At 41.4% G+C, this 26,531-nt stretch overlaps 1 protein-coding gene and 1 non-coding gene across 3 annotated transcripts in view, besides 1 other annotated feature; one reads left to right on the plus strand and one right to left on the minus strand.

The window, feature by feature from the left end:
• Positions 1-1,845: 1,845 nt before the first annotated feature.
• Positions 1,846-26,531, minus strand: part of Aqr (aquarius) — a 74,179-nt gene continuing 49,493 nt past the window's right edge. The window contains exons 24-35 of one of the 2 annotated variants that reach the window (NM_009702.3): positions 21,890-21,999; positions 20,595-20,730; positions 19,362-19,583; positions 17,208-17,345; positions 15,265-15,336; positions 13,904-14,091; positions 13,167-13,338; positions 10,569-10,739; positions 8,789-8,874; positions 6,485-6,659; positions 4,689-4,802; positions 1,846-2,414 (exon numbers count right to left, since the gene is read on the minus strand). In NM_009702.3, the coding sequence (NP_033832.2) occupies positions 2,124-2,414; positions 4,689-4,802; positions 6,485-6,659; positions 8,789-8,874; positions 10,569-10,739; positions 13,167-13,338; positions 13,904-14,091; positions 15,265-15,336; positions 17,208-17,345; positions 19,362-19,583; positions 20,595-20,730; positions 21,890-21,999 (1,875 nt within the window). In that variant the 3' untranslated portion in view covers positions 1,846-2,123. Of the gene's footprint in view, positions 2,415-4,688; positions 4,803-5,846; positions 6,047-6,484; positions 6,660-8,788; positions 8,875-10,568; positions 10,740-13,166; positions 13,339-13,903; positions 14,092-15,264; positions 15,337-17,207; positions 17,346-19,361; positions 19,584-20,594; positions 20,731-21,889; positions 22,000-26,531 lie in introns of those variants that run through there. The other variant, NM_001290788.1, reaches the window with a different exon arrangement.
• n-TDgtc2 lies at positions 4,052-4,123 on the plus strand. Its single transcript has one exon. It is a non-coding gene; the product is annotated as a tRNA-Asp (tRNA).
• Positions 24,073-24,567: an enhancer, noted in NCBI's record as "VISTA enhancer mm182". NCBI's record gives its function as "enhancer in: heart[4/4]" and the evidence as "EXISTENCE:transgenic organism evidence [ECO:0001131][PMID:17130149]".

Consider the following 26,531-nt stretch of genomic DNA (forward strand, 5'->3'; position numbering starts at 1 on the left):
TGATAAGAAAATAGGTCAGGGCTTTATGTTGGGCATTTCCGTCCCTTCATCCTCTCCACACTCAACATTTATACAAGTGTTCTGGTGCACACTGTGGGCTGAGAGTGGCTCCTGTAGCCTGGGAGCTGAACAGATATTTATTCAACATATAGTTGACTTGAGTTTTTGGGTTATGAGTCCACCATTTCTTGGCACTGCCAGGATTAGAGGGATCTCAGTGTGGTTCTGTCTTTAAAGGTCCTTTGGATAAGGTGAAGTCTATAGGGAGAGGCACTAGAGGGGAGACACTATGTGAATGTTTCCCACTACAACTCTGGCAGATCAAGAAGGAGGAATAATAGCAGCCATTCCTGCTTCCCATGGATACATGCGCAGCCCTGTCTTCCACTCCCGCCACCATGCCCAGGGTCCTCATCAGAAGAGGTCGCTTGTCAGAAAACATTAGCTCCGTTCATTGTTAATTCCAGCACCACAGCGACATTCACAAGGACAGACAGTAATCTGTGCAGAGAGCCTCTCAAGCCACGAAGTGCTGGAGCCAACAGGGGACCCAGTTGCTTTGTAGATTTAGATGAACAGAGAGCCTGAACTTCTACTTCTCTAAACAACTTCAGAACACCACTACAGCTGCTGGCTGGATGCCTACACTTCTGTAACAAAGTCCTAAGGCATCTGTCCATTTGACCAACAAAGTTCAACAGGGCACAGAACTCAGAAGGCTGCATTAGCAGGCTTCCACTGCACATAGGAGCCAGGTTCAATCACTATCACACCCAGACTTGGGTGCTGCAACAGTCTTCGCTTTCAGCTGGATGGTGAACCCTAGTTGTTTCACTAGTCTTATCTGATAACTGTGGCGTGGAGAACCTGCCCTATGTCTAAGGTTCTACTTCCTCAGGTCTCAAGTGGGCCCTACCAATACACAAGACTCCAACGAAGAAATAGACATGTCCAACCTTTTGACATTGTAACAAAGTTCTTTCTTAAGAACACCACAAATGCGCTAAAGTGGCTTAGGGGTTAAGAGTATTGGTGGCCAGGGTTCAATTTGCAGCACCCTCATGGGGGCTAACAAGCATCTGTTAACTCCAGTTCCTGGGAATTTGATAGCCTCTTCTGACTTCTATGCATGTGGTACACAGACATACATGCAAGCAAACCCCCATATACATAGAAAATGAAGCTAAGCAATTCTTAAAAAGCACATACTTTTTAAAAACTGCAAAACACTTGAAAATTTTATTGGGCTGTATAAGTGCCGTCCTTGGCTGCACGCTGCCCATGGGTCACATGTACATGGGTGACTAAATCACTTTCAGATCCAGAGGAAAAAACATGAGCAGGCTCTTGGATAGATTGCAAAGGGCTTTCCCCTGTGGCTCTTTATGTCCTTACAGAAAGAAAGGGGGGAGGGGAGGCCACTAGGCTTGAGAAGCTGACAGGGTGGGTGGAGAAAAGGTGGCGCTCCCCACCTGGAACGCTGAGAGTAAATTCTAGTGTCTTATGGATGGTGCCCCCCCAACCTGGAACGCTGAGAGTTAATTCTAGTGTCTTATGGATGGTGCCCCCCACCTGGAACACTGAGAGTAAATTCTAGTGTCTTATGCCCCTTTTTGTAGAGAAGTTTACTAGACGTGAAGTATATCACGGATGAAGCTCGCTGTAAGCGCTTGCTTGGGTCTGATCCTCAGCAGAGCATACGATCGAGTTTGGCAGAGTGCATGCAATCGCAGCAGTAGTGAGGAGGGAGCAGGAGGTTAGGAGTTTGAAGTCATCTTGAGCTGCACAGGGAGTTCAAGGCCAGTTTGAGCTACATGAAACCCCGAAAAGAAAAAAGGGCAAGTATGCCTTACATGTTTGATAGAAAATGATTTTAATGCAGGGATTACCTCAGATACATTCAGCAATCAAAATTATTTTCTCTTCTGAATGAACAAATGAAACTAGAGTTATTTTTAATATTTACAAATAAAAAATATACAAAATAAGGAAACCAGCTAAAAACCATAAGTACTGAAATTAGCTGGTGTTATTAAAGTCATACAGTAACTAAGTATGAAATTCAAAAGGTAACCTCACTTAGAGTTTATAAATGGAATGTCCCAGGCTGTGCTGCAGATAGGCTACTCGGTCTCTGTGGGGACAGACTCTGCATCTTGTGGGGTGGCAGCTTCTGCTGCTGCAGAGACAGGCTCAGCTGCAGTAGCAATGTCACACGGGGCAGAGGTGTCTTCTGTCTGACTGGAGCAGTCAGGCTGAGCGGCTGGGGTCTCTTGACTCAGGCTGGCATCCGCTGGACTGGGTGTGAGGTTACCTTGAGCAGACACGGTTTCTTCTTCTGCTTCCATTTCTGTTTCTTGGCTCTGACCTTCCTCACCTTCTTCCACCATGGCAGGTGGCAGTTGTAAGAAAGTCTAATAAAAAAATACAGATGAATGTGAGAGTCAAGAACACTGGCTCTCGAAGCTGATCAGGCTCTCATATTACACCACGCTGTGAACACACTGCTTGTGCTACAGTTTTCCAAACACTGCTATCCATCTTATAGGACCAATTTGGCACCTTTGAAACGATGACCTTGGTTCTGCTTATGCCAAAGACTATGCCTACAAGTCACAAATCAATAAAAACCCACATGAAAAGTTATGAGTTTTAAAGGAATTTTTGGTAGGGCTTCCAAGAAAGTGCAGTCGTTGGTTAGGATCAACTGCCACATCAGCACAAGGTTCACCTTCACTGAGGCAGCTGTGAGGAGAGCCAATCTTAAGACCAGGACATGGCGGGGAAGGAGGGGAGCTCAGGCCTCCAGTTGTTCTCAATGCCTTGACAGCCTGGGGCAGAGCCATAGCTTCTTTCCTCCTGGACTTTGTTAGCCAGTCGGAAATTTGAAAATATTTTAAAAGTACCACTCAGAATAGCAATGGGCTCTCAGAGCAGAGCTAAGAGATGCAGACACACAATGTTCACAAAGAGACAGACTTGAAACTGGTAAGGTGCTAATTTTCCCAAATTGACCCCAAACAATTTCCCTGTTGGAGTCATTCTGTCTCGATCACAGCGGGCTTTTATAGGGCTGGAAAGCGGCCGGCTGAGTCTAGGTAGAAAAAGAATGGAAATAAAACATTCATCCTGTCTAATTTTAAGATCTGCTATGCTAACCACTGCAATGCAGGCAGCATGGAGATGATGGAGGGACAGACAGCCACAGCGGACAGTGTGTGTTTGGTTCTTTACTAAGCTCACAACTAGTAGTTTAAAGGAGAGTAAACTAGTCTATTGAGGAGATGGCAGTCAAACTACTGAAGATCCAAATATGAGCAAATAGTTACAACACTGCATGGAACCATGCCAGAAAGGAGCTGAAACCTATTCTACGTGTAAACACTACAACCCAAACTGTAACTGGGGGAGGGGAGTCTTCGTCAACTGGGGATAAAGTAACTATTTTTAGGACATACAAGAAATGAGTTAAAGGAAAGTAATTTCTTATATTAGGCATCAAAATTCAAAATTCTACTAAAGCTGCTTTTAAAAAAGCCAACTTACAATTTAGGAAGGAAAATTGGTAAAACACATGTTTGATAAGGAACTTGTAGCAGAAATGATGCTCAAATGAGGACAAACGAACTCAAAATACAAACGGATCATCAATAACAAAGCCCACTCAGCTCACTGAGCTTCCTCTCTTGTTCCTGCTCACAAACAGGCTTCCTGTGGCAAGTGCGGGTGAGGATGCAGGGCGAGAACACTTGCACACTCCTAGAGAGAATTCCTTCTATTTGAGAAACTACTCTGAAAACTTGGCTTTAGGAAGTTAAGTGTGCATGTAACAGATCAGCCAGACTCTTTCCTCTGAGGTAAACTGCAAAGCCTTTCACAACAATTACTTTGTAACACCTCACAATGGAAACAGTCACACTCTACCAACCACCTGGAGAAGAGCATGCAACAATATGAATGACTTAAAACGGCTGAGTAACAGCTGACTGAAAAAGTAAGCACACACACTGGACGTTGGCATTAGTGAAGTATCTAGAAACCAGAGTGCATTTCCTCGTTAGTATAGTGGTGAGTATCCCTGCCTGTCACGCAGGACACCAGGGTTCGATTTCCTGACGGGGAGGCACGATAGTCATTTTGCCGGGCGGTGGTGGCTCACGCCTTTAATCCCAGTACTTGGGAGGCAGAGGCAGGTGGATCTCTGAGTTCGAGGCCAGCCCTGGTCTACAAAATGAGTTCCAGGACAGCCAGGGCTATACAGAGAAACCCTGTCTCGAAAAAAACAAAACAAAACAAAACAAACAAACAAAAAAAGAAACCAGAGACTAGTCCACAATGGCAGAAATCATTCCTTCTGTCTAATTTTAAGATCTGCTATGCTAACCAGACAGCCCGGGTGAGCTTAGAGAAGGGCAGAAAACACAAAGTGACACCAGAAAACTAAGGACAATGGCTATGATCATTATCTAGATTAAGGTGATAGTTTCAGGAGTATATACATATGTGATAAATACAGAATGCATCAAATTGTACATTTTGAGCTTGTGTACTTGATGCCAATTTATATAAAGGCATTAAGATATGAATACTTCATAAATAATACTATCCAACTATGGATTTTCCATAACATATTAGTAGTACTATTCACTCTACAGAGGAGTTTCTTTTGACAGCTGGAGAGAACTCACCTGATGATAATGATGGGTAGTCTGTATCAGATGCATATACATGTTGTACACAAAGTTCGCCATCTGGGGCATGTTCTTAATTACCTGCACTTCATGAGGTGGTCTCTCTCCATTCTAGAAGACAGCAGAGAGAGAGAGAAGCGTTTAGTGAATAAACCCACCACAGCTATCATTTCAGCATAAGCCCCTTTCTGAATCTGTAACAACCGCTAGAGTATGGAGGTCATGAAATCCAACGCCAGAGTCCAGAAACTACCTCATAAAATTCAGAGAAATGAAAGACAACACACTGCATAGTCGTCAGGTTTTAATTCATCTTTGGGCTGGTAAGTAAACTAAGAATTTTCGTATGTAAACTAATATCAAAGAGTAAGATGAGACGTCATGAGTAGAGGAACTAAATCAACATGGTCTAAAGGCAACAATTTCTACCCGTGTCTAGAATCCAGAGAATCTACAATGTTTCAGAATGAAAATACAAGAACCATTTCTCCTATTTCTATTTTCTGAAGCATGAGATGTTAACATTTATTATTATTAACATGTAGCTATCACCCATGGATGTAATATTCAAATCCCCGTTTTTAAGCTCTGCAGCATCTGTCCGGCTCTGCTGAGACACTGTCGCAGCACAGACCCCTCACCTGCACCACCCTGAGAGCTGGATTCTGTGGTCTGCAGTGGGATGAGGGGACTTTCATGGATTTAAAATTGCTGAGAAAGATCTCTCTAGCAGTAAATCAGCAAAGCAAGTGAAGGAAACAGATCTGTTCTTCTCTTTCAGTCACCTTGACGATTGATAACTTTCCTATTTGTAATCACTGATCATACATAAAATCTTCTCCTTTTACTGTAGGGGTTGATGTGGAAGTCTATCAGTATAAAGACAAGTTTTCCAGGAAAAAAGGACCCCACCTTAGAGTAGCTGGCATGTAATGCTAAGTCTATAAAAGACCCAATGGAGAGCTGCACAGGAGGCATCCGTGTGGCATCAGAGCTTTGCGATGCTGTTCCACAGCCCTCCCCCCCTTCCCTCCTGCTTTCTCTCTCAGTGGCTTTTCTTAAAAATGAAACAAACAGACAAGCAATCAGAAATGTCTTTAAAGAGAAATAGTTAACATCACCACCATAGAACAAACACATCAAACTTATTTTGTTCGTTTTAGAGGAGTGAAAAATAGTTTTACTGAGTATATTTATAAAACTGTCTGTTTATTGAAATTTCCTAGATCTCTGGGACATTTCATCCAGTGAAAAGAGCAGAACAGTGAACTCTGCAGCTGGAAGAAAACAGCCACACTCCGAGCATGATCCAGTGTCTGCAGCTCTGGCAAGAGAAGTGCCGGAGAAGGAAGAGCCTGCAAAGAAAGAGGTGAGAAGGGAGAGAAGGGAGGGCATGCAGCTCAGAGGTTGCACATGTCTTCCCTGCCCCACCTCCCCAGAATGCAAGAACTGGGCCAGGTTACTCAGGTGTCAGGCTGATGGGTGACAGGAGGTGCTGTGGGCTGATTAGAACACGGACCCTTGCTCCACTGCCTGCTTCTACCTACCTGATGTATGGCAAACTCTAGCCTGTCTTACCCTTAGAAAGCCTCCAGAGCAGGTCTGCTGCTGAGATCTAATGAGATAATGGATGTGTGCAGCTGACTCCAGATATATGACTTTTATATAATCTGGTTCTTTGGTGTAAAGAGCATGTCATATCAGTGACTGGGCATTCTCCCTAAATCGGTCAACTGTAAGAGAACCCACTGTCCCTCTGGGGCATATTGCTCTACCCAGTGACAAAGGCCTACCTTTCTGGAGGTTGGGAAGGGTTCTGTTGGAATGATATGCAAATGCAGTGGGCGGGCAGTGAGCTGGCTGAAAGCAGGAGTCAGTTCAAAGCAGTTCTGGAAGAGGGACACTCGAGCGAAGATGTAAAGGCCAAGCCTGGCTCTTGACATGGCTACCACCAAGCGACGCACATCCCTTTAGGAAACAAGGTAATTAGGTTAAAATTAGTAATGTACATATACAGCCCCTTTCCTCGTTTTACATAATCTAGTGAATAGTCTCATGAAACTATTGTAATAAAATCCTTGGGAACTTAATAACAATAAAGCAAACCAATATATTGATCAGTAAACCAAGTGAGTGCTTCTTTGCCAACACCTTGTTAGTTATTGGGCATGCGTGCCCACATAGGAGACAAAATAACCAAGGCACTGGTTTAAAACATCCACGGATCCCTAGCAGAATCATACGGCTCAGGTCCAGCAACTGATTACTGCATAGTTATCTTCACTGTAACAGTCAACTTCTTTCACTTTTCTGCCAACAAATTCATACGCTCTATCAAGGAAAAAATTTTCCTTCCTAGAAAATTTACCAGTTTTATATACGAGTAGAAATTTCTTTTGCTTCTTTTCAAATTCCTAATGTAGAGTTATGCAGAGATCCCAATTGGCAGTGTGTTAGCTTCTGGATGTGTGTGTGTGTGTGTGTACGTATGTGTATATATATGTGTGTGTGTATGTTTCTAGCTGGTAAGTGCTAGAATTCCTTAGCATTAGTTCTTCCACAGAAATAGAACAGATCATGTAAACAGTGCTGTCTAGGAAACAACGGAGCGGAGCGGTGGAAGAAGGAAGTGCCTTTAGCCGTTCTTGACAAATCACTTTCCCACTGTGTGGTTTCCTCACATCCAAGAGGCTCCAGCTCTATCTCAAGCAAATAGCACTGTCCAGGTCCTCGTGAACGGACATTTACCCTAGTCTCTGGTACTGTAGTGGCTAACAGGTTTTCACAAGTGTGGCCCCATAGCCCAGACCTTTTGGGTGTATTCGGTAAGAGGCATCTTCCTAAGTTACTTGAATGTGTCTCACACTGGGCTCCAAACTCAAGGGTGGAGACTGTGGAAGCTAAATTGATTCCTGCATATCCAGAAGCTCGCACATTGACAAATAATAGAAGGATAAGGGTGTGTGTGATTAGGAAAGCTGTTGATGCGTGGCATACTGAAGTCACCTTTTGAGTCACCACCTAGTCGTAAGCATTTTTAGTTTACAGAAACTTAGGTAGAGATCACTACAGAATTCAAGTTACTGAATTTTTTTAAAAAGGTGTATTTTCCTTGTACATATGTATGGGTCTTTTGCCTGAATGTATCTAAATGTAGGCCTGGTAGCTGCAGAGGAAGAAGAGGACATAACATTCAAGCATGCACACTTGGAGCTGAGGGGTCTAAGGTCAGCAGTAATGGCCATCCAGACAGTAGTTACATCGGTTAGGGAAAGACGTAACAGTATGTTTGAGATGTTAATAAGCAAGAATAAGCTAACTTTCTGCTATCATTTTGTAACAATTTCTTAAAACACTTTTGTCTTTGGTTCCTCTTACATAAAGACTATCAGTCTAATAGAATGTGACCTAAGCTCCAAAGAGATCTAGACTTAATGACAATTTATGAGCGCTTGGAGAACCTTCTCTTTATACCCATCGAATAAATTAAGACAATGAACTCTGGCTCGCCTGAGTTTTGCTAGCCAGTCACATGAGATGAAGATTTATATAAAACCAAACGGCTGCTTTGTAATAAGAAGATATTACTCCCATAAATCTCTAGTACATAAATACATCACAAAAATGATAAAAATAGGTTATTGTTTGTTCGGACCATTCTTAATCCTGGGAGAACAAAGGGCTCCTTTATCCTCTCGTGAAGCGGAAAGACAGTGGGGAGAGGAAAGCCGGAAGCCTTATGCGCTGAAGCACGTCCCATAAGAGGCCCCTTCCTCGCTAGCTCCTTTGATTCATTCGGACACTGTTTCTAACAGATCCACGACAATCAAGATCCTCCGGCATAAAGTTCTCTCTGCATGTCACTGACTGTGAACAATAGCCACACTCATTACAGTATGAGTCAAACCTGCAGTAGTAAGAGCAGTGATAAACCACATGAGGGGTCTGGTGTTATTCCTACAAAAAGTACTACACGCTGCCATAATGATTAACTATAGCAATGAATCAAACAAGTCTAGAGCTACTTTGTCACTGAAGCTCACAACAGAAGCAGACAGTGAGCTTTAGTAAGCGTGCACAGTCTGTACCCCACGTACCTCAGATGACCCACAGCCCTGGTCCGCACTAGCGAAAGGAGGATATAATCGTTCTGCTGACCCTGGAATCTGTCAACTGTTGTCACCTAGGGAACGAAGGGGGACGTGGTAGAGTTTCAAAAGCATAGTAAGGCATTATCCTAACAAAGTACGAGAGGCAAGCATCTTTGCTTTAAATGATCTCAGAAGAAACCCAATCCTATCAACTCTAACAAGTCAGTGAGTGCCGCTAAAGCAAGGTAGGCATCCCAGACCATGTCCTCCTGCAACTCCCACTCACGCTACAGACTCAGAAGGCAGGCTCTGTTCAGCTTATTGAGTGGAGTTCCAAATACTCAAAAATATAGCAGAGTATACTCACATATTAATCAATGTGTGTCCCTAGCATTCTTGTCAAAGTGAAAACAAACAAACAAACAAACTTCATACACTTTTTACTATGAAGGGAGGTTCACTAAGATTCTAGCCACTAATTTTAACTCTTAGGTCTTCACCCCTGCTCTATGAATTCAACAAAGCTACTGCTTCCATGACATAAGTCACCATTTATGGTCCCTCTGATTTAAGGAAGTCTAGAAAACACTTCTTTGGAAGTGGGCTTCACAGAGGTATAATTTATGTACAATGAGTTCTGACAACATATACTCCCATATACTCCCACACAACCACTACATCCACAATGCCTACCACCTCATGCCTTGTTGTATACAAGCAGGCAACCTCCAGCTCCAGGCAGTGCCTCATCTACTTTCCTTATTTCCTGCAGGCTCTGCACACACACAAACGTAGAACCATAAAGTCTTAAAGGCAGTTTCTGTCAATAGCATGAGGTTTCCATGGCTTTTCCATGTTGTATAGAGATGGTCGCTCTGTCCTGCTGCTCAGCAGCCATGCTTCCATCAATGAATGTGCCTGTTAATGGACACTAGATGTCCGTTTACTCCAGGGGTATTTAAAATAAAGCTGCATTGAATACTGGCTGTAATATTGTTTGTGGACATGTTTTCATTGCAGAAAGCAGAACTGTGGGCTTTGTTCCGTGTATGCATGACTTTATGAACTGTTAAACTACTTTCCAAAGCTTGATTCCATTTATATACTCACCAGTGATCTCCCAGTCCCCAAGTTCCAACTGCTCCATTGCCTGACATTTTTACAATTTTACCCATTCTCTTGATGTGCAGAACTATCATACTGCATTGTTTTTAAAAAATTATTTTATTTTTTATTCAGGATCTCATATAGCCCAAGCTGCATCAAATTTGCTATATAACTGGGGAATGCCTCGAACTTCTGATCTTCTTGCCTCCACCTTACCTGAGTTGGGGTTACAGGCATGCACCACAGCGCTGAGTTTAAGTGGTGCTGAGGATGGCACCCAGGGCTTTACGAAGACTAAGCAAGCACTCTAGGCTGAACTGCATCCCCCTCCCTTACTCTGTTTCCATTTACAGCTCCTGACAGCTAATGATGGGGAAGACAAAATTACAGGAAAGGGATGCTTTATTGACTACTTGTAGGTCTTGTATGAAAGATGTCCAATTCACTTGCTCATTTTATATTAGTCTGTCTTACTTAACACAGCCTTCTACAATTATAAAAACTGACATTCTGAAATAAGTCTTTGGTTCTCATGTACAGATACTGCCATCCTGAACCTTCTAGAAAGTTTGTCTGTGAGACAAAGTGGAGCAATATAAACAACGTATGGTAAATGCAAACTGCAAACTTTTCCTTGACAAAAAGATGACTATGAAAACATATACATTCATAAACCTACTTTGTTTGGCCTTCCAATCAGTGGATTATTCCCACAGCGCCTATTGATGATGTCCCGAATCAGATGCTTCTGTCCATTGTAGGTTGTTAGAATACTGATCTTGTCTGCAGGGTAACCAAGCAAGCACATGTACATGAAGAGCGCCACTACATACTCTGCCTCTCCAAGGTTCTGTAACGCAAGCACAGCCACAGGATACATTAACTCCCCTTTGCGTCTACTTCGTAAAGCGGCTTACCTAGCCATCAATTAGTTATTTTGAGTATACCTTAAGTGAAAACTTAACAGGTGGATATTTCTGATAAGTTGAAGGGTAGTCTTATTCTAGGTTAATATTGATAAAACCTTGAGGTTTGTAATATGAGACATAGAGTTATCAACTAAGAGGCCACAATAATCACGATATATAGTCCCTATAATGCACTATAACTGCAGCTGTTCCAACAAATATAATATGAAGGGGTAAACCATCAAAGGAGCTGTACAGTATCCAGTCTAACCGGCTGGAGGCGTAGCAGGGCTACAGCCGACCGCTCTGTGCAGTGCTTTCCTAGCCTCTCATGCTTCCTGGTGTTTCTGTGACTTTGTTTCATTGTCCTCCTGTTGCCACCTGCACTGGACTCACCGAGGTGAGAAGATGTGCTCTCAAACTGGTTAAAGATGGGTGACAGAAAGCACAAAAGCAAGGGCTTTGCTGAACTTCAAAGTAAGAAATCTGATGCCGAGCTGTTTAATCCAGCTCCGTGGAGCCTGAGTTCAGGCAGGAGATGGGAAAGCAAAGCAAGAACACAGCACATGATGGAAAGCAAGATACAAAGACAAGAAGCTAGGCAAAGGCAAGAGGAAAATTACTGGACGGACTTCAGAGACACCATTTATATCCAGGTTCCTGATGACAGACAGTCTCAATTTTCTCTTTCATTTAAATTCTCTAGTTCTTTGGAAGACAGGAGACAAAAGAAGCCACATGACTGTGTAAATCTCCATTTTCTATATTGGTAGCAAAACACATTTATCCAAGGATCAGCTCTAATATAGATAAAAGAACAAACCAGGGACCATGAAAATGACCTTATATAATAAATGCTAAGGCTGAATAAAATCCAGTTTTGAGGATTCAGGTATTTTGGGCAAGATTAATGTACTGAGTTCTCAGCAAATAGAAACCAGTCTTACTTATGTGAGCAATGGAGACTGCTTAATTCGGCGCACTGCCTGAGTCTGATGTGAAGTTTAACAGTCAAAAGCGTATTTTGATAAATACTTTAGAAGCTGGACCACGTCAATCATGGTTGCTTCAACGTAGGGACTTTTAGTAACGTCCCATCTATTCTCCTCTCAGACACTAATTTTTAAACATGTATTACTTAAACATACAGTGATCACATTTGGATGGATAAGGTTTTTAATACTTCAGAAATACATTGAACAAAAACAATAATCATTGAGAATGCCCTTATTTCTTGATATACTGAAACCTCACCCAGAGACAGAATCAACAAATAAGGAAAGAGATGAGTAACTTGGATATGCTATGTCAGGTCAACACTGTCATGTAGATCAGGCAAGTACTCAGAAACATTAAGCAATGAAGCCATCAGGAGACAACAAACCAACTCCCAAACTACGCTCAAAGGCAGATATCAGGAAATGTGTGTCTACGTTGAATAAGACTCTAAATGACTTACCATTTAAAGGTCATATTTGTTTCTAGGCTGCAAGTATATGAGAGAGTAACTTAAATATTTGAAACATAACAGGAAAAATTTAATCTGATAGCTATTTAAATTATCTCTAAAATAATGTGTAGTGAAAATATTTCAGTATATGTCTTTATAAACTCATCCAACTTCTTGTTTGATACTAGGAGTGAGAACAGTGCTTCGAGTACATATGACAATTAATGAGGAAATTATTTTCCTACTAGAACTGCAGGAATCCAGGAGTCTACTCTGCCCACATCTGCTTCCCCATCAAGTACTGTCTGATTTAGTGATTTACTACTGCTAGGAAGTCACTCATTTTTCTCTAGTGAAGTATTTTCCTTCATTGTGTTTTTCTGCTGGGTTAATAGTTTAAATTTACTCATAGAGCCTAGAAGAAGTCACCAGATCCTCTGGAATTAATATTATGTTCCACTGTTTAGCTGTTTTGTGGATGGCCTGGTCCTCTGCAAGATCAGCAAGTGCATCTAACTGCTGAGCCATCTCTCTGGACTACTTTTTTTTTTTTTTTTTTTTAAAGCAACTGAGTTCTCTATATAGATTTTAGTAAGAATTTTCAGCATATTGTTTTTTATTTATATATTTTTTTTCTCAAATTGATTAAGTTTTTTTTTATTATTTTTGATCCAACAAGGAAGCCCTTCCTTACATTATTACAAACTTGACAATATTTGCTTTTCCTACTTTCTACCAAGTTTAGTTATTCTCGGTGTCTCTTTGATCCACCTGAAAATGATGGCTTTTGAGTCGTAAGGAAAGGCTGCAATCTCTCTTTTTCTTGGTAGCTGATCACATGGCTCAGCACTGCTGAATTCCATAGTACTTCAGGCAGGCATATACAAGATAAACTCCAAAGCCGCACGCCCTGTCTTACCTGGTAGAAGTAAGGGTTAGGCTCCGACTCTCCCACGCCCTGAAAGTCTTCCACGTTGATGAGCTGGAAGTCATACAGCAGGCCCGCGTTGGCTGTGCTGAACTCTGGCAGGAGCTGCACATGGGGCAAATTCCCTAGGTTTTTGTAGCGCCAGTTGTAGAGGTTACACAAGCTGCCCCAAGACAAAGACCCCGAACACAAAGATTAACAAGATGGGACCCTTCAGTATGCACAAGGACATTCCAAGGAACCACACTGTTTCAGTTTTAGTGGCCAAACTTAGTCACTAAAAAAGATGATTAATACTTTGGGAACTTTAGGCTCCTTGCTCCAAGTAATCAAGAGAGGGGATTGAAGATGTTCCAAAGCTGGTAGCTCTCCTGTGCTCCCGTGTAAACTACTACTATGTCATCAACTACAGAGCCAGGAAGGCCTGTAAGCGCGGACACAGGAGGACCTGTGAAGTGGCTGGCTTTCCTTATAACATTAAGAATCAGTGTCTTCCCCTTGTTCACCTTTGCTTTAGGTTTTATCGTTATGTTACTATGGTTGTGTCTTGGAGAGAGGATAAAGTGAATCCTTTTCAATCACTTAATATCAATTTAATGAAGAAAACAGTTTATTTGGTCAGTATACAGATTTGTAGAGAAAAGTTCCTAGGTTTGTAGAGGAGGCTAAAACTTTTTGTAACAGATCTTTCAGGGAACCTATGTTCTTGACTTGGAGTGACTCCTCACCTTGCCCTGGCTCTCCCTTGAGCATCAAGGTCCACAGTAGGAACTCCAACCCGGACGAAGCGAGTGAAAAGAGACTGCTCCATGTTGGAATACTTCTGAAAGGCCATGTTCTTAATGACTGGAGGCAATTGGTGGTGATCGCCAATCATAATCCACCGTTTCAATCGGCTGAATCCGTCTTGAGGATTCTAGAAACGACATGTGAGGAAGCACCAAAGTAGTTCAATTAATACATTATGGACGGTTTCTAGCTCACCACACACAAGAACTGTTCATCAGACGACATCATGAACTTACAGATTCCCAACCTTCAGCAGCTCTGTAAAGAAGCCCAGTGAATTTACACAATGGGCTGGTACTGAAGCAAGGGTGCCAGTGCTCCTGACTGCGTGATAAGCAGGACTGGGTGAGACAGGACAATCAGAAGACACCTTGAAGGTTACGGTCAGCCTTAAGGAAAATGTAAGCAGGAAGAAGCAAGGCCAGGGACAGAAGTGGAAAGATGCCAAAGTGAACACTGGTATTACAAGTATGCCAAGAAGTTCTGAGGGAGAGCTCGAGAGTAAAAACCATCAAGAGCTTCATATACTAACTTCAGTTCCTTACTCTACATGGCCCCTTGTCCAGGAACTCTATCTTACATTGGATATAATACACATTAACTTTTATATGATAACTTATAAAGGCAAGTTTGATAACTAAATTTATCTGTGGATTAAGTGGGCTTGAGTCTTGTATTGGTAATTCCATATTTTGTTTGTAATGCTTCAATAGTAAAGAATGTTGTATAACAAGAAACATTCTTAAAATAACACTACTTGGTTTTATAATTTAGTCACATAATTACAAAAAGCAACGTATCCACAGAACACCAGAAATATCTGTAGAAACAACTCTAACAAAAGAAAAGACAAAAGAACTCATCTTCCTTCCAAATTACCTAATAATATAATTTTCCTGTTTAAAAGTCATCTTTTAAAAACTATGTTGTAGATATAAACCATGGATTTTTTTATTTTTACTTTTTTTTTTTTTTTTTGAGACAGGGTCTCACTATGTAGCTCTGGCTGTCCTGGAACTCACTTTGTAGACCAGGCTGGTCTTGAACTCACAGAGTTCCAACTACTTTGGCCTCCTGAGTACTGGAATTAAAGCCACTATGCCTGGCTTAAACCATAAATGTTTAAATAGTGTGCCCACAGGGAACACAGAGCCATGCATAGATCCGAGGAAGCGTTCACAGGCTGCAAACGGAACAGCAAACAGTGAGTCAGGAGAGCATGGGATCAGGGCAATCGGTACCCTAAGTGTAGCCAGGACGCCCATGGATTCTTAGTGATTTCTCTCCCTGTATCTCCTACCTGCAGAAGTAGAGGGATAAAGGTTTCGATCTCCAGAATCTGAGCAGCCTCTTCCATTAAAATGTTGTCATACTGAAAAAGAAAGCCACGTCAGAGACTAGCTAAAAAGCCAAGCAACTATCACCGTAAGCAAAACAGTGGTCAAAAGGCCTTAGTAATTGTGTACTAAGACAGCAATGAACTCTGCAAATAAGTTCGCAGCCTGATTGATCTCCAGTTGATGTCCTTAACCTCAGGAGTGCCAACATCATCTATGGCAAGAGGAGCTCATGGCAGTTTCACATTGGTTCTTTCCAGTTTAGTTCTCCACATTCTTTACAGGCTAGCCAGATCGACTGTACACATGGCCATTTTCCTTAGTCCTATCACCACAATAATCCACTTCCTCCTCAAACCTGGATCTCAGACACTGCCAGAGTCTATCACATTACCTTCAAGCTGGCTCTGAGGTTATTCTCTAGGGCCCACTCTCTAGAGCCACCATTACTAAGGGCGGGGGAATCTCCACCATTCCCTTCCTGCTCTAAGCCACTGACAGTCAAAAGATTATCATGTTGTTTCAACTCTTCAAATTCTTTTATGGAAAAAAAATAATCCTTAGACATGACCTACTCAAAGAAGTTGTGGTCTGTCTAAAGTACATCTATTTATAAGATTTAAAAATTTTAAGTTTGGCGAGGCATTGCAGCACACAGCTTTAATTCCAGTATTCTGGAGACAGAGACAGGTGGATCTCTATGACTTTGAGATTAGCCTGGTGTGTACATAGCAAGCTCCAGGCCAGCCAAGGCTACATAGCAAGACCTTGACTCAACAAACAAATCAAAATTTAAAATATTTTTTTAAAAAAACCCTACCTGCATGGAATAACTTTAGAGCTTATCACTTTAAGTATTAGAAAAGATCAGCAAAATTTTGATAAGCAATATTTTTAGACCTCATACAAAGCTATACACAAAACAAGCCATAAATTCTAGTATTGACTATACTGATATCTTTTGTTATTAAATTCATATAATTTAATATCAAATTTTATATACCCACAGATATATATTAGTCCCAAGAAGAAAATATTCAAGTGAAAAATTCTCACTAGTATTTTGCAAAAACCGACACGTTCACATTTGGGTAAGTTTGCACTATGCATTACTCAGATATTGTATCTGCCCTGCCCTACAGCCCAGGAACCTTCCCTCTAAGATAACAAGCATACTATCACCTTGCATTTACTTGGTACTATCTTTCAGTGAATTTATGTATCTTAAAGTTGTTAGCTACTTTCCTCAACTATCACTGCGTTCAAACCTGTACACAACTCTTTCTCCAACAACATACCAACCAGGTTACACGTTTACAGATCTGTACTCTGGTGAGAGTTTTGGTTAGTTACTGGTTAATAGTGACAAAGACTGAAAATTCAGACTTATTACTCAATTGTTATGTTCAACTTTAACTGAGTCATAAACATCAATCCTGCTCATATTTATTAGATACTAAGTTATTTTAATCTCTCACTTGATGGCATAAATAAAGTCATTCTACAACAGACAGACGATGGGAACTGGATGCATGTTTACTTTGTGAATAATGTTTGTAGATAAATGTCTAGGGTGCATAGGATTGTGAAATATTACTTTCATAGCTTTTATATCTGTTTAAACAAGTGATACTCAGTAAAGATAAACCTTAAGAATGACGGTCTGGTAAGACAATCAAGTGATTGATATTAATTGATAGACATATTACTCAAAAATTAAATTAGATTTAACGTCATCAATCATATAAATGTTACATTACCATCTACTTTTAAAGAGACCATTAAAGCAATTAATTATACATGAGACCTTTCATAAGAAGTGAACCAATCTAGATCATGACAAAAAGAAAAAAGTCAAGAAACAGGAACCTAATGAGGACATGAACTAAGGATTTACAGTCTTTACCTTGAAACCCAACTTGACCAAGTCGTGTCGTTTCAAGGCAGCATGAGTACATGTCATAGCGATGATTTTGGCTTCTTTTACCAAGAGGTATTTGGATCTGTCCAGTCCACTGCGAAGCAGCTCCGAGGCTCTGAACTCCTATGAAGTGAGTCCCAGAGACAACTTTAGCATAATAAAGTTTATGTGTATCCAGGCACAATCTGCCCAGTCAGACAATTCTTGAGAATATATATATATACACAATATATTACATAATCATTTATTATGTAATTATGTATTACTCTTATAATACATAAACATAAGCCAAACCTAATGAACCATAAGAATATACTAATACTAAAAGCTAAGGCTAGTGATTTACAATTCTTTTTGTTATTGGTACCCTGTGAGTTCAGATAAGAGGTGATATTCAAGCTACAATATGGACTTTTTTGTATCTAAACTATTTTCATTATAAAAAAAGAGCACTGAATAAAATACCAACCAGCAATATAGCTGCATTATTCAAAGTCCCCGTAAGAAAAGAAAAACTATCTCATATATTCCTATTAGATAGTAAACAACTGGTTGTACAAATGACAAAGCCTAAAAAGTCAGCCAGGGGATGAGCCAATGTAGACACTGGCAACAACAAGAAAGTCACTGTCACTCCTACTAGGAAGGATCAGAAGGAGCCATGGTGTTGGCAGAGCCCAGAGACTTGGGTTTCCCGACCAGGGACTTGGCCAGTCTAATAGGAGCTGGAGGGACAGAGGCGACAAAACCAAAGCAGAATGGACTCTGCTTTGCCAAACTCTGGTCTGTCTCTTCTCAACTCCTACCACAGCTCTCAGGATCTGCTTAATTCAGCTAAAAGTCTACACTATAGGGACATAGAATATAGGGAGGGCCCTTGAATCTGCAAGGACCAGTCTGAAGCTCAGCTGTGGCGGAGGATGGACTGGTACGACCATATCAGGTTTCCCCAGACTTGAAAATGACACACACCCACTTCAATTTTTTTTCTTAACATTTTGCTGTGTTTCTCAAATAATCTAAGCAAATAATTTAGCTGATTCAAGTTAGATAGTATGTACCTCCTCTCTGTACTCCCCAAGAAGGCAGCTGCTACTATACATTGAGTAGTATAATTTTGATATTATAATTTTCAGTTATAAAATCATCATTATCCTATAGAGTCATCTACCTATCCATAAGTTATCAATATTTACCAACTATGTGCCAGATACTAGGGGATGGGCGGGAAGCATATGTAGGAGATAGAAAAGATACGAAGTGCCTCTTCTCTGTACCTAGAGTGACACTTCTCCACACTCTTACTAAGGAAACAAGCCTGAAGATGGTGGCTTATAAGCCTGCTGCAATGAATGTTCGTCCTGGGGCTCCCTCCTGGATCTGCAGCAGAGCCTTCTCTATCTCTGTTTAGTGATGATCCTTACTTCACTTTCATATCAGGATCAAGCACCCTGGTTAATACAGGACCCTTACTTTGTGTCTACTGATCAACTAAGAAACAATTATCTCAAATTCCCATTCAAAGAACTATTGCTGAGTTTCCTGACAGAGAACTAGAGGTGCCCCTCTGTTGGCAGAGTGTTTGCCGACTGCGCACAAAGCCTGGGGGTTGAGCCTTACTGCTGTATGAGCTAGGTGTGGTGGTGTACACCTGCAAACACCTGCCATTCCACTACTCAAGAGGCAGAGAGCAGAGGCCTAAGGTCATGTTCAGTTACACAGTGAATTTGGTATAAAAAGGACACTATTTTCTTAAATTGTAGTATCGGATATAACTCATTTTAATTCTTGCTTATTTCTTAACTAAAAAATGTATCTGGCTGTGTGTGATAGTGCATGCCAGTACTTAGAAGGCAGAAGTGGGAAGACTTCTGTGAGTTTAAGCTCACCTGGGTTATGCAGAAAGCTAGTTCTGACACAGTAATACTGTGCAGTCTGTCTGTCTGTCTGTCTGTCTGTCTATCTATCGATCGATCGATGTGTTTGCCTCTCTCTCTCACACACACATACAGTAAATACTTTCAAAACTTTTTCTTAAATTAACAATTTGATTTGCAATATCTTACTATTTAATTTACCCGTTAAAAAGATAAACCAGAAACTTTTAAAGAAAGATGAAAACAAATTGAAAACCTTTACCTCAAGTTGGGTGAAGATTTTCTTAATGTGCCTGAAGCACCCTTCAGCGATTTCCATGTCTTCCTCATAAGATCTGCCTTTAAAGATGGGCTGAGGAGCATTGGCAAAATACTCATGGAAGGGGAAGAACGTGGCGACCTGTGCAGCGTCCGGGGCAGCGTCCGGGCAGGCAGTCCCCGAGTTCTTCACTCTGCTCATGTATTCTTCCCAGCGGGACATCACCTGCAGGAACAACCCAGGCTGTTCCTTCCTGGCTGGATTATGCTTTAAATAAAGCTACAGGGAATCTAGAGAAAATGAGCTCAACAGGCGGAATCTAAAGTGGACTACTTTGCAAGACAGTGCATGTCTTGTTTGCTTCACAAACCCCATAAAATCTCATTTTGCATGCACTCGAGCGCTCTGTGCAGCCACTGATGAGATTAAGCCCATTCTCTCAAATTCATTAAAAATTTCAAGTTTAGATCATTTCAAAAATATACAAACGGCCTTACTCCAATGAGAACAAGTTACATGAAGCCTACACTATTTGATTATTCCTAATTCACTTAATTAATAATGCAAAGGACTTAGCATTTATTCATTTATGTGGTTTCCTGCTTCTCAATAGTTTCATGCTTAGGAAATTAATCTTAACAAAGTCACAGCTGTAAATCAATTCTAAGAGACACTTTATTTATGTGTACTAGAAAGAACAATATGCTTTTCCTTGTTAGTTGATAAATGACATCATAGAATTCTCTTTGTATTTTGCTATGACTGAGTAGGTAGAATATTTAGTTACATTCCTATCATGAGAGGGGGGGGGGATATAAGAATAGTAGGAGTAAGGAAAATGACTTCAAAGGCAGCAATCTTGGCTTTAGCTTGGAGTTGTTTACAAAGAAAACAGAATCATAAAACAAAACCACAGGGCCTGGTGAGATGGCTCGGGGTAAAGGTGCTTGTCACCAAGCCTGCGACCCTGTGACCCGGGCTGGACCGCTGGAGTCCACAGTGTGAAAAGGGAGAACCAACTCCACAAAGCTGTCTGCACACACAAAGGAAACAGGAAAAGGCTGCAACCGCTGAAGTAATAATAGAAACAAAGCGTATTCATAATAGTTTTGGAAATGCCAAATATTTTAAAGTATGAAAACAACAATAACCTTTCAAGAATGATCTCTAGGACACGAAGTACTCTCCTTCTAAGACAAGTACCGTGAAGTCTCCTCTAAAGCCCTCTAGGCGTACCTGATATAAGAAGAAATAGCCGGCAGTTTCACAGGTATACGAAGCATCTCCGGGAACCCCCAGACTCTTTTGTAACCGTTTGACTTCTTCTAAAAGTTCTATTCTTCGAGCTAGGACATAATTAACTCTTCCATACCTAGAATTGTCAGACAGGTAAGAAGGCAAATCTGTAATGAAAAGGCTTTGAAAAAAATCTATCAATCAAAGACAGAATTTAAGGGAGCATAATAGAAACTCTAAATGATCACAGAGAAAGAAAAAAGCAGGAAGACCAATTTAATTTATATTTAATTATGAGCGGTTGATAAGTTAAACTATAAGTAGTATATTTTGGGCCACACCACAGAAAGTTATTTAAAATATAACTGAAGGCAAAGTGCTTATATGCAAACATGTTAGCAGTCTGAGTAGAAAGAAAAGTCAAGCAAGCAAGCAGTCAGTTTTTTGTACATATAAAACTTCCCATATGTTACAGTATATTCTGGGCTAGAACACAGAGTGGACAGACGGGGTACTCTGTACAGCACTGTCCTGCTCAAACTGTCATAAAAGCAGAATGTTTCAAAGTCTGAAAATGCACTCTATGTCATCTGCAGTTTCTAGTGTGGGGTCTAGAACTCAAACCTAGCAGGATCAGAAATCCTGCTGGGTGAGAGAGAACAGAAGTTTGCATCTGCAGGTGGGAGCCACGAGCGCCCCACCTCCACTGCTCCATGCTTGTCAGCGGCCTTACCAGAGGAAACCCTACGGGAAGAGTTCACAGCTATCGCCAGGCCATCCAACCCAAGAAGCTACAGCCTCACTGGCTGACACCGTGCTGTTCTGTGTAACGCGCTAGCTAGCTTCTTATATACTTGGTGATTTCTGTAATGAGTGAACTCTGAGGAGGCCAAGCACAGTAATGTTACATCCTTCTGATGTCTATCTTCACATTAAGTCAAAGGTCATATTTATGAAACAAATGATATGTTAAGTATGTCCACTATTAATTGTGCGTAATACCTGAATTGCTATGTAAATGAAATATTATAATTTTGAAGAAACAAACTACTAACGGTAAGAAAGCTTAGATTTGTACAATTTTGTTCCACTTACAACAAGTGATATAGCCACAAAGAGCCGAGCTAAAGCACACCATGCCTGCACTTTCAGTTCAACAGACTGAGCAGGGGACACCAGAACTGTCGGAAGGAAATTTGATTATCCATGCCTCTTTTTTTGGTATTTACCTAATAAGAGGCAAAAGGCTAAAAATTCCTTTGTGCATGCGCCATCATCTACCACTGCTGTCTTACCTGCTAAAGTCTTTCTCTGTCTCTAGCTCTTCTTCTCCATGACCCAGACGCAGGAGATGGCGCTCATCAATGTCTAAAGCCATGATTTTCTCAAACAGCTGGTTCAGAGCCTGGTCAGTAAGGCAAACAGATGGCAGTGAGTTTAAAAGACATATTAAATTCATTGAAATAGAACAAAGACTAGTCCCTAGGTAGATAGACTAATATGTAGGTATAAAACAGTCAGAAGAAAGCAGGTTTAACATTCAGCCATTTAGAAACTTTACCAAGATTATATTTAATACTGACTGCTTGCATTTGCATTATGTATTCTTGCCCAAGACTATCTGAAAACTATAAAACCATCACTACCTTAAACGTCTCTGTCTAATTTATAGACTGCAAGGCATTGGTTCCAGGGCTAGTTTCTCCAAGTGGCAATGATTCCTAAGATAATAAACTCTGCTGAGGTTCACTTCACCCAGCAGTATTCCAAGGGCTGGAGAGAATGGGAAACAATCCAGCAACTGCAAACGGCAGCGAGGCAGCTGAGCACAGAACGCGAGCGCAGATTCACAGAGAGGGGCTGAGAAAGAGACAGAGCATCCTCTGGATGGCTTTTCCTTCAGTCTCTGCTCTATACTGTATCTCCATATTTGCTCCTGTGAGTATTTTGTTCTCCTTCTAAAACTGAAGCACCCACACTTTGGTCTTCCTTCTTCTTGAGTTTCGTGTGGTTTGCGAATTATATCTTGGGTATTCCAAGCTTCTGGGCTAATATCTACTTATCAGTGAGTGCATACCATGTGTGTTCTTTTGCGACTGGGTTACCTCACTCAGGATGATATTTTCTAGTTCTATCCATTTGCCTAAGAATTTCATGAATTCATCGTTTTTAATAGCTAAGTAGTACTCCATTGTGTAAATGTACCACATTTTCTGTATCCATTCCTCTGTTAAAGGACATCTGAGTTCTTTCCAGCTCCTGGCTACTATAAATAAGGCTGCTATGAACATAGTGGAACATCTGTTCTTATTACATGTTAGAGCATCTTCTGGGTATATGCCAATGAGTACAAACCCAGACACTATTGTGGATGCCAAGAAGTGCATGCTGAAAGGAGCCTGATATGGCTGTCTCCTGAGAGGCCCTGTCAGAGCCTTATAAATACAGTTGTGGATGCTCACAGCCAACCATTGAACTGAGCATGGGGTCCCCAATAGAGGAGTTAGGGAAAGGACTGAAGGAGTTGAAGGGGTTTGCAACCCCATAGGAAGAACAACAGTATCAATCAACCAGACCCCCCAGAAACTAAGCTATCAACAAAGGAGTACACATGGCTCCAGCTGCATATGTAGCAGAGGATGGCCTTGTCATGTATCAATGGGAGGAGAGGTCCTTGGTCCTATGAAAGCTCAAGATAGATGCTCCAGTGTAGGTGACTTGAGGGTGGGGAGGTGGGAGTGGGTGGGTGGGTGAATGGAGGAACACCCTCATAGAAGCAGGGGGAGGGAGGATGGGATAGGGGTTTTCTGAGAGGGGGAGAAACCAGGAAAGGGGCTAACATTTGTAATTTGTTAAGAAAATAACCCATTTAAAAAAAAAGAAAGAAAGAAAGAGCATCCTCAGCTCCCAGGCCCAAAGCCCAGCTCTCTCTACAGTGAGCAGGCAGCATTTGTTGCCACAGCATGCTCTGACAGAAACCATTTGGAGATCACTTCTTTCTACTGCTGAAATGTCCATCTTAACTGTTCTCTCAAATTCTAATATTTACTCTTCAACCTGTGTGGTTAGGAAAATGTTTTGTAGAAAGGCAAAAGTTTTGAAAAAAAAAAAAGTAAAAGTTTCACAACTTGGGAAGATAACACTAAATAAAGGCACCACTTACAATATTTACCCCCTGGTTGGTCAGCATCCTTTCTCACCGCTCACAGTCCCACCCTGCCCTAAGCTAGCGTACATATCCAGGCTCCATAACGTTCCATGCACCCTTTGCTGCCAACATTCTAGCAGCTTTAAGAAATGGAAGGCATTACTTTTATTTTTTAATTTAAATTTCTCATTATTTGGTTTGGACTGCATAGTATTATTTACTATCTGTACTAAAAATCAAGGCAGAAAATTTATGTTGTAAAATCAGAATATCATCAATATTTTCTTTTGAGATGGAAAGTTGTTGGGGGCGTACTTAGACAGGACAGTCAAGTGACAACCTGGGAAACAAAGCAGTTAACAAGTCAAATGAAAACAGACTGCGTGACTGCAACTCCACACTGTCACCACACTGACAGAATTGAGGGTCATCTGAATGTCAGAGGCGACATGAGCTTCAGCAACAAGGCCTTCTATGGCTATTTCTGTGACAGGGCTTCTCCAGGACTGCTGCACAATCCCACCCTAAGTGGTTTGCACTGAACAGGTCCTATCAAGGCATGGGACAAAAGTCAGTCAGAGCCTGGGAGATAATGCATGACTTACAGATCGTGCATCTTAAAAACTAACTATTAGCTTTGATTGTACAATAAACTTCATTAATTAGAAAGAAGAAAAAAAAAAGTTCTAGTACTTTGTTTTATTGCAATTATTCAGGGGAAGAACAAATTAACATTCTTCCCAAATCAATAGGTCAACAAATGTTTGGCATATTGTACAAGCTACCACTATTTATAAATTTCAAAACCACTGCTAAAGCATTCCAGATGAATAAAGTGTAGTATTACTAAAAATAAATAAAACTGCAAATTAATCTGGAGGTTCCTCAGAAAATTGGAAACAGATCTACCTGAAGACCCAATTATACCACTCTTGGAAATATACCCAAAAGATGGCCCTCCATGCCACAGGGGCATGTGTTCCACTATGTTCATAGCAGCCTTATTTGTGATAGCCAGAAGCTGGAAACAACCTAGATGTCCCGAGACAGAAGAATGGATACAGAAAATGTAGTTCATTTATACATCGGAATACTACTCAGCTATTAAGAATGAGGACATCCTGACTTTTGCAGGCAAATGGATGGAACTAGAAAATATCATCCTGAGTGAGTTAACTCAGACCCAAAAGGACATGTGGACATGCATGGTATGTACTCACTAATAAGTGGATATTAGCCAAAAAACAAACAAAAAAAAAAACAAACAACAACAACAGCATCAAAATAAAACAACAACAAAAAAAGCCCATATACAGAACACACAAGATACAGGCCACAGAATTCAAAAGGCTCAACGAGCTGAAGAGCCCAAGTGAGGATGCCTCAGTCCCACTTGGGAGAGAGAAGAAAGCAATCACAAGTGGGGAAGGAGGGAGGGACTTGGGAGGAAAAGTGGTTGGGGGGGTACAGGATGTGGGGTCCTGATCTGGTATTGGGTGAGGGAAAAGGACTGAAGCTCTGAAAGCCAGCAGAAAGAATGTAAACAGACAACCTCAAGAAATAGGAGGTTGGGGGGACCCCCACCCCCAGAGTACACCAGAGACCTGGGAGGTGAGAGACAGGGAGGGACCTTTGATGAAATGCCAGACAGTAGGGATAGGGAACTTACAGAGCCCACCTCCAGCAGGAAGACAGGACATCAAGTGAGGGATGGGATTGCCATCCCACAGTCACACCTCTGACCCACAATTGTTCCTGTCTGAAAGAATTACAGGTATGGAAATGGAGAGAAGCCTGAGGAAAAGAAGATTCAGTGACAGGCCTAAAGTGGGATCCAGGTCAAGGGGAGGTCCCAAGGACTGACTCTATTACTGAGGCTATGGAGCGCTCACAAAAAGGGACCTAGCATAACTGCCCTCCTAAAGACCCAACAAGCAGCTGAAAGAGTCAGATGCAGTTATTTGCACCCAATCAATGGACAGCAGCAGCTGACTCCTGTTGTTGAATTAGGGAAGGCTGAAAGAAACTGAGAAGGGTGATCCTGCAGGAGGACCAGCAGTCTTAATTAATCTGGACCCCCAAGATCTCTCAAACACTGGACCACCAAACAGCATACACCAGCTGATCTGAGGTCCCCAACACACATACAGCAGAGGACTTCCAGGTCTATGTTCATTCAGAGATGATGCACCTAACCCTCAAGAGACTGGAGTCCCCAGGGAGTTTAGAAGTCAGATGGGATGGAGAGTGGGGGCATCCATGGAGACCGGGTGTGGTGGGGAGGGTGTGTGGGCTGTGGAGCAGTTGCAAGGTGGGAGAGGAGGGGTGGGGAATAGAATATGGAGTGTAAAAAAAGGAATTACAAATAAAGTTAAATTAAAAAAAAGAAAGCAAATAACAGAATGACTTACAATATAAAAACTGTAGTGCATAGTAAACCAAGATTTCTAAAGATCATTGGTAGATTCTGAGAATCTTCCTCCAGGTTTAGAGGAAAGCAATTTTACCACGAGTTGGGATGCTCTGAGAGTTACTGGTCACATTTTATGCCAGAGCTAAGCAAGTGTACTCACTCTTCACTGTTTCTGACATCCTCAGAAGGATTAACACAGCATAAACGATCCTTTATGAACAGATTTACATGTAGCCTTACAGGTATGTAACCCCAATAAGGTACTAACATATGTTAGATCTCTGTGTCAGAGGAACACCCAATCTACTAAGTAAGGAAATTACTGAGAAGGGTTAATGCTTTTAATCTCAAAATACAAAGTTCTGAGTATGGGCAT

The sequence above is a fragment of the Mus musculus genome, chromosome 2, assembly GCF_000001635.26.
Source record: "Mus musculus strain C57BL/6J chromosome 2, GRCm38.p6 C57BL/6J".
NCBI lineage: Eukaryota > Metazoa > Chordata > Mammalia > Rodentia > Muridae > Mus > Mus musculus.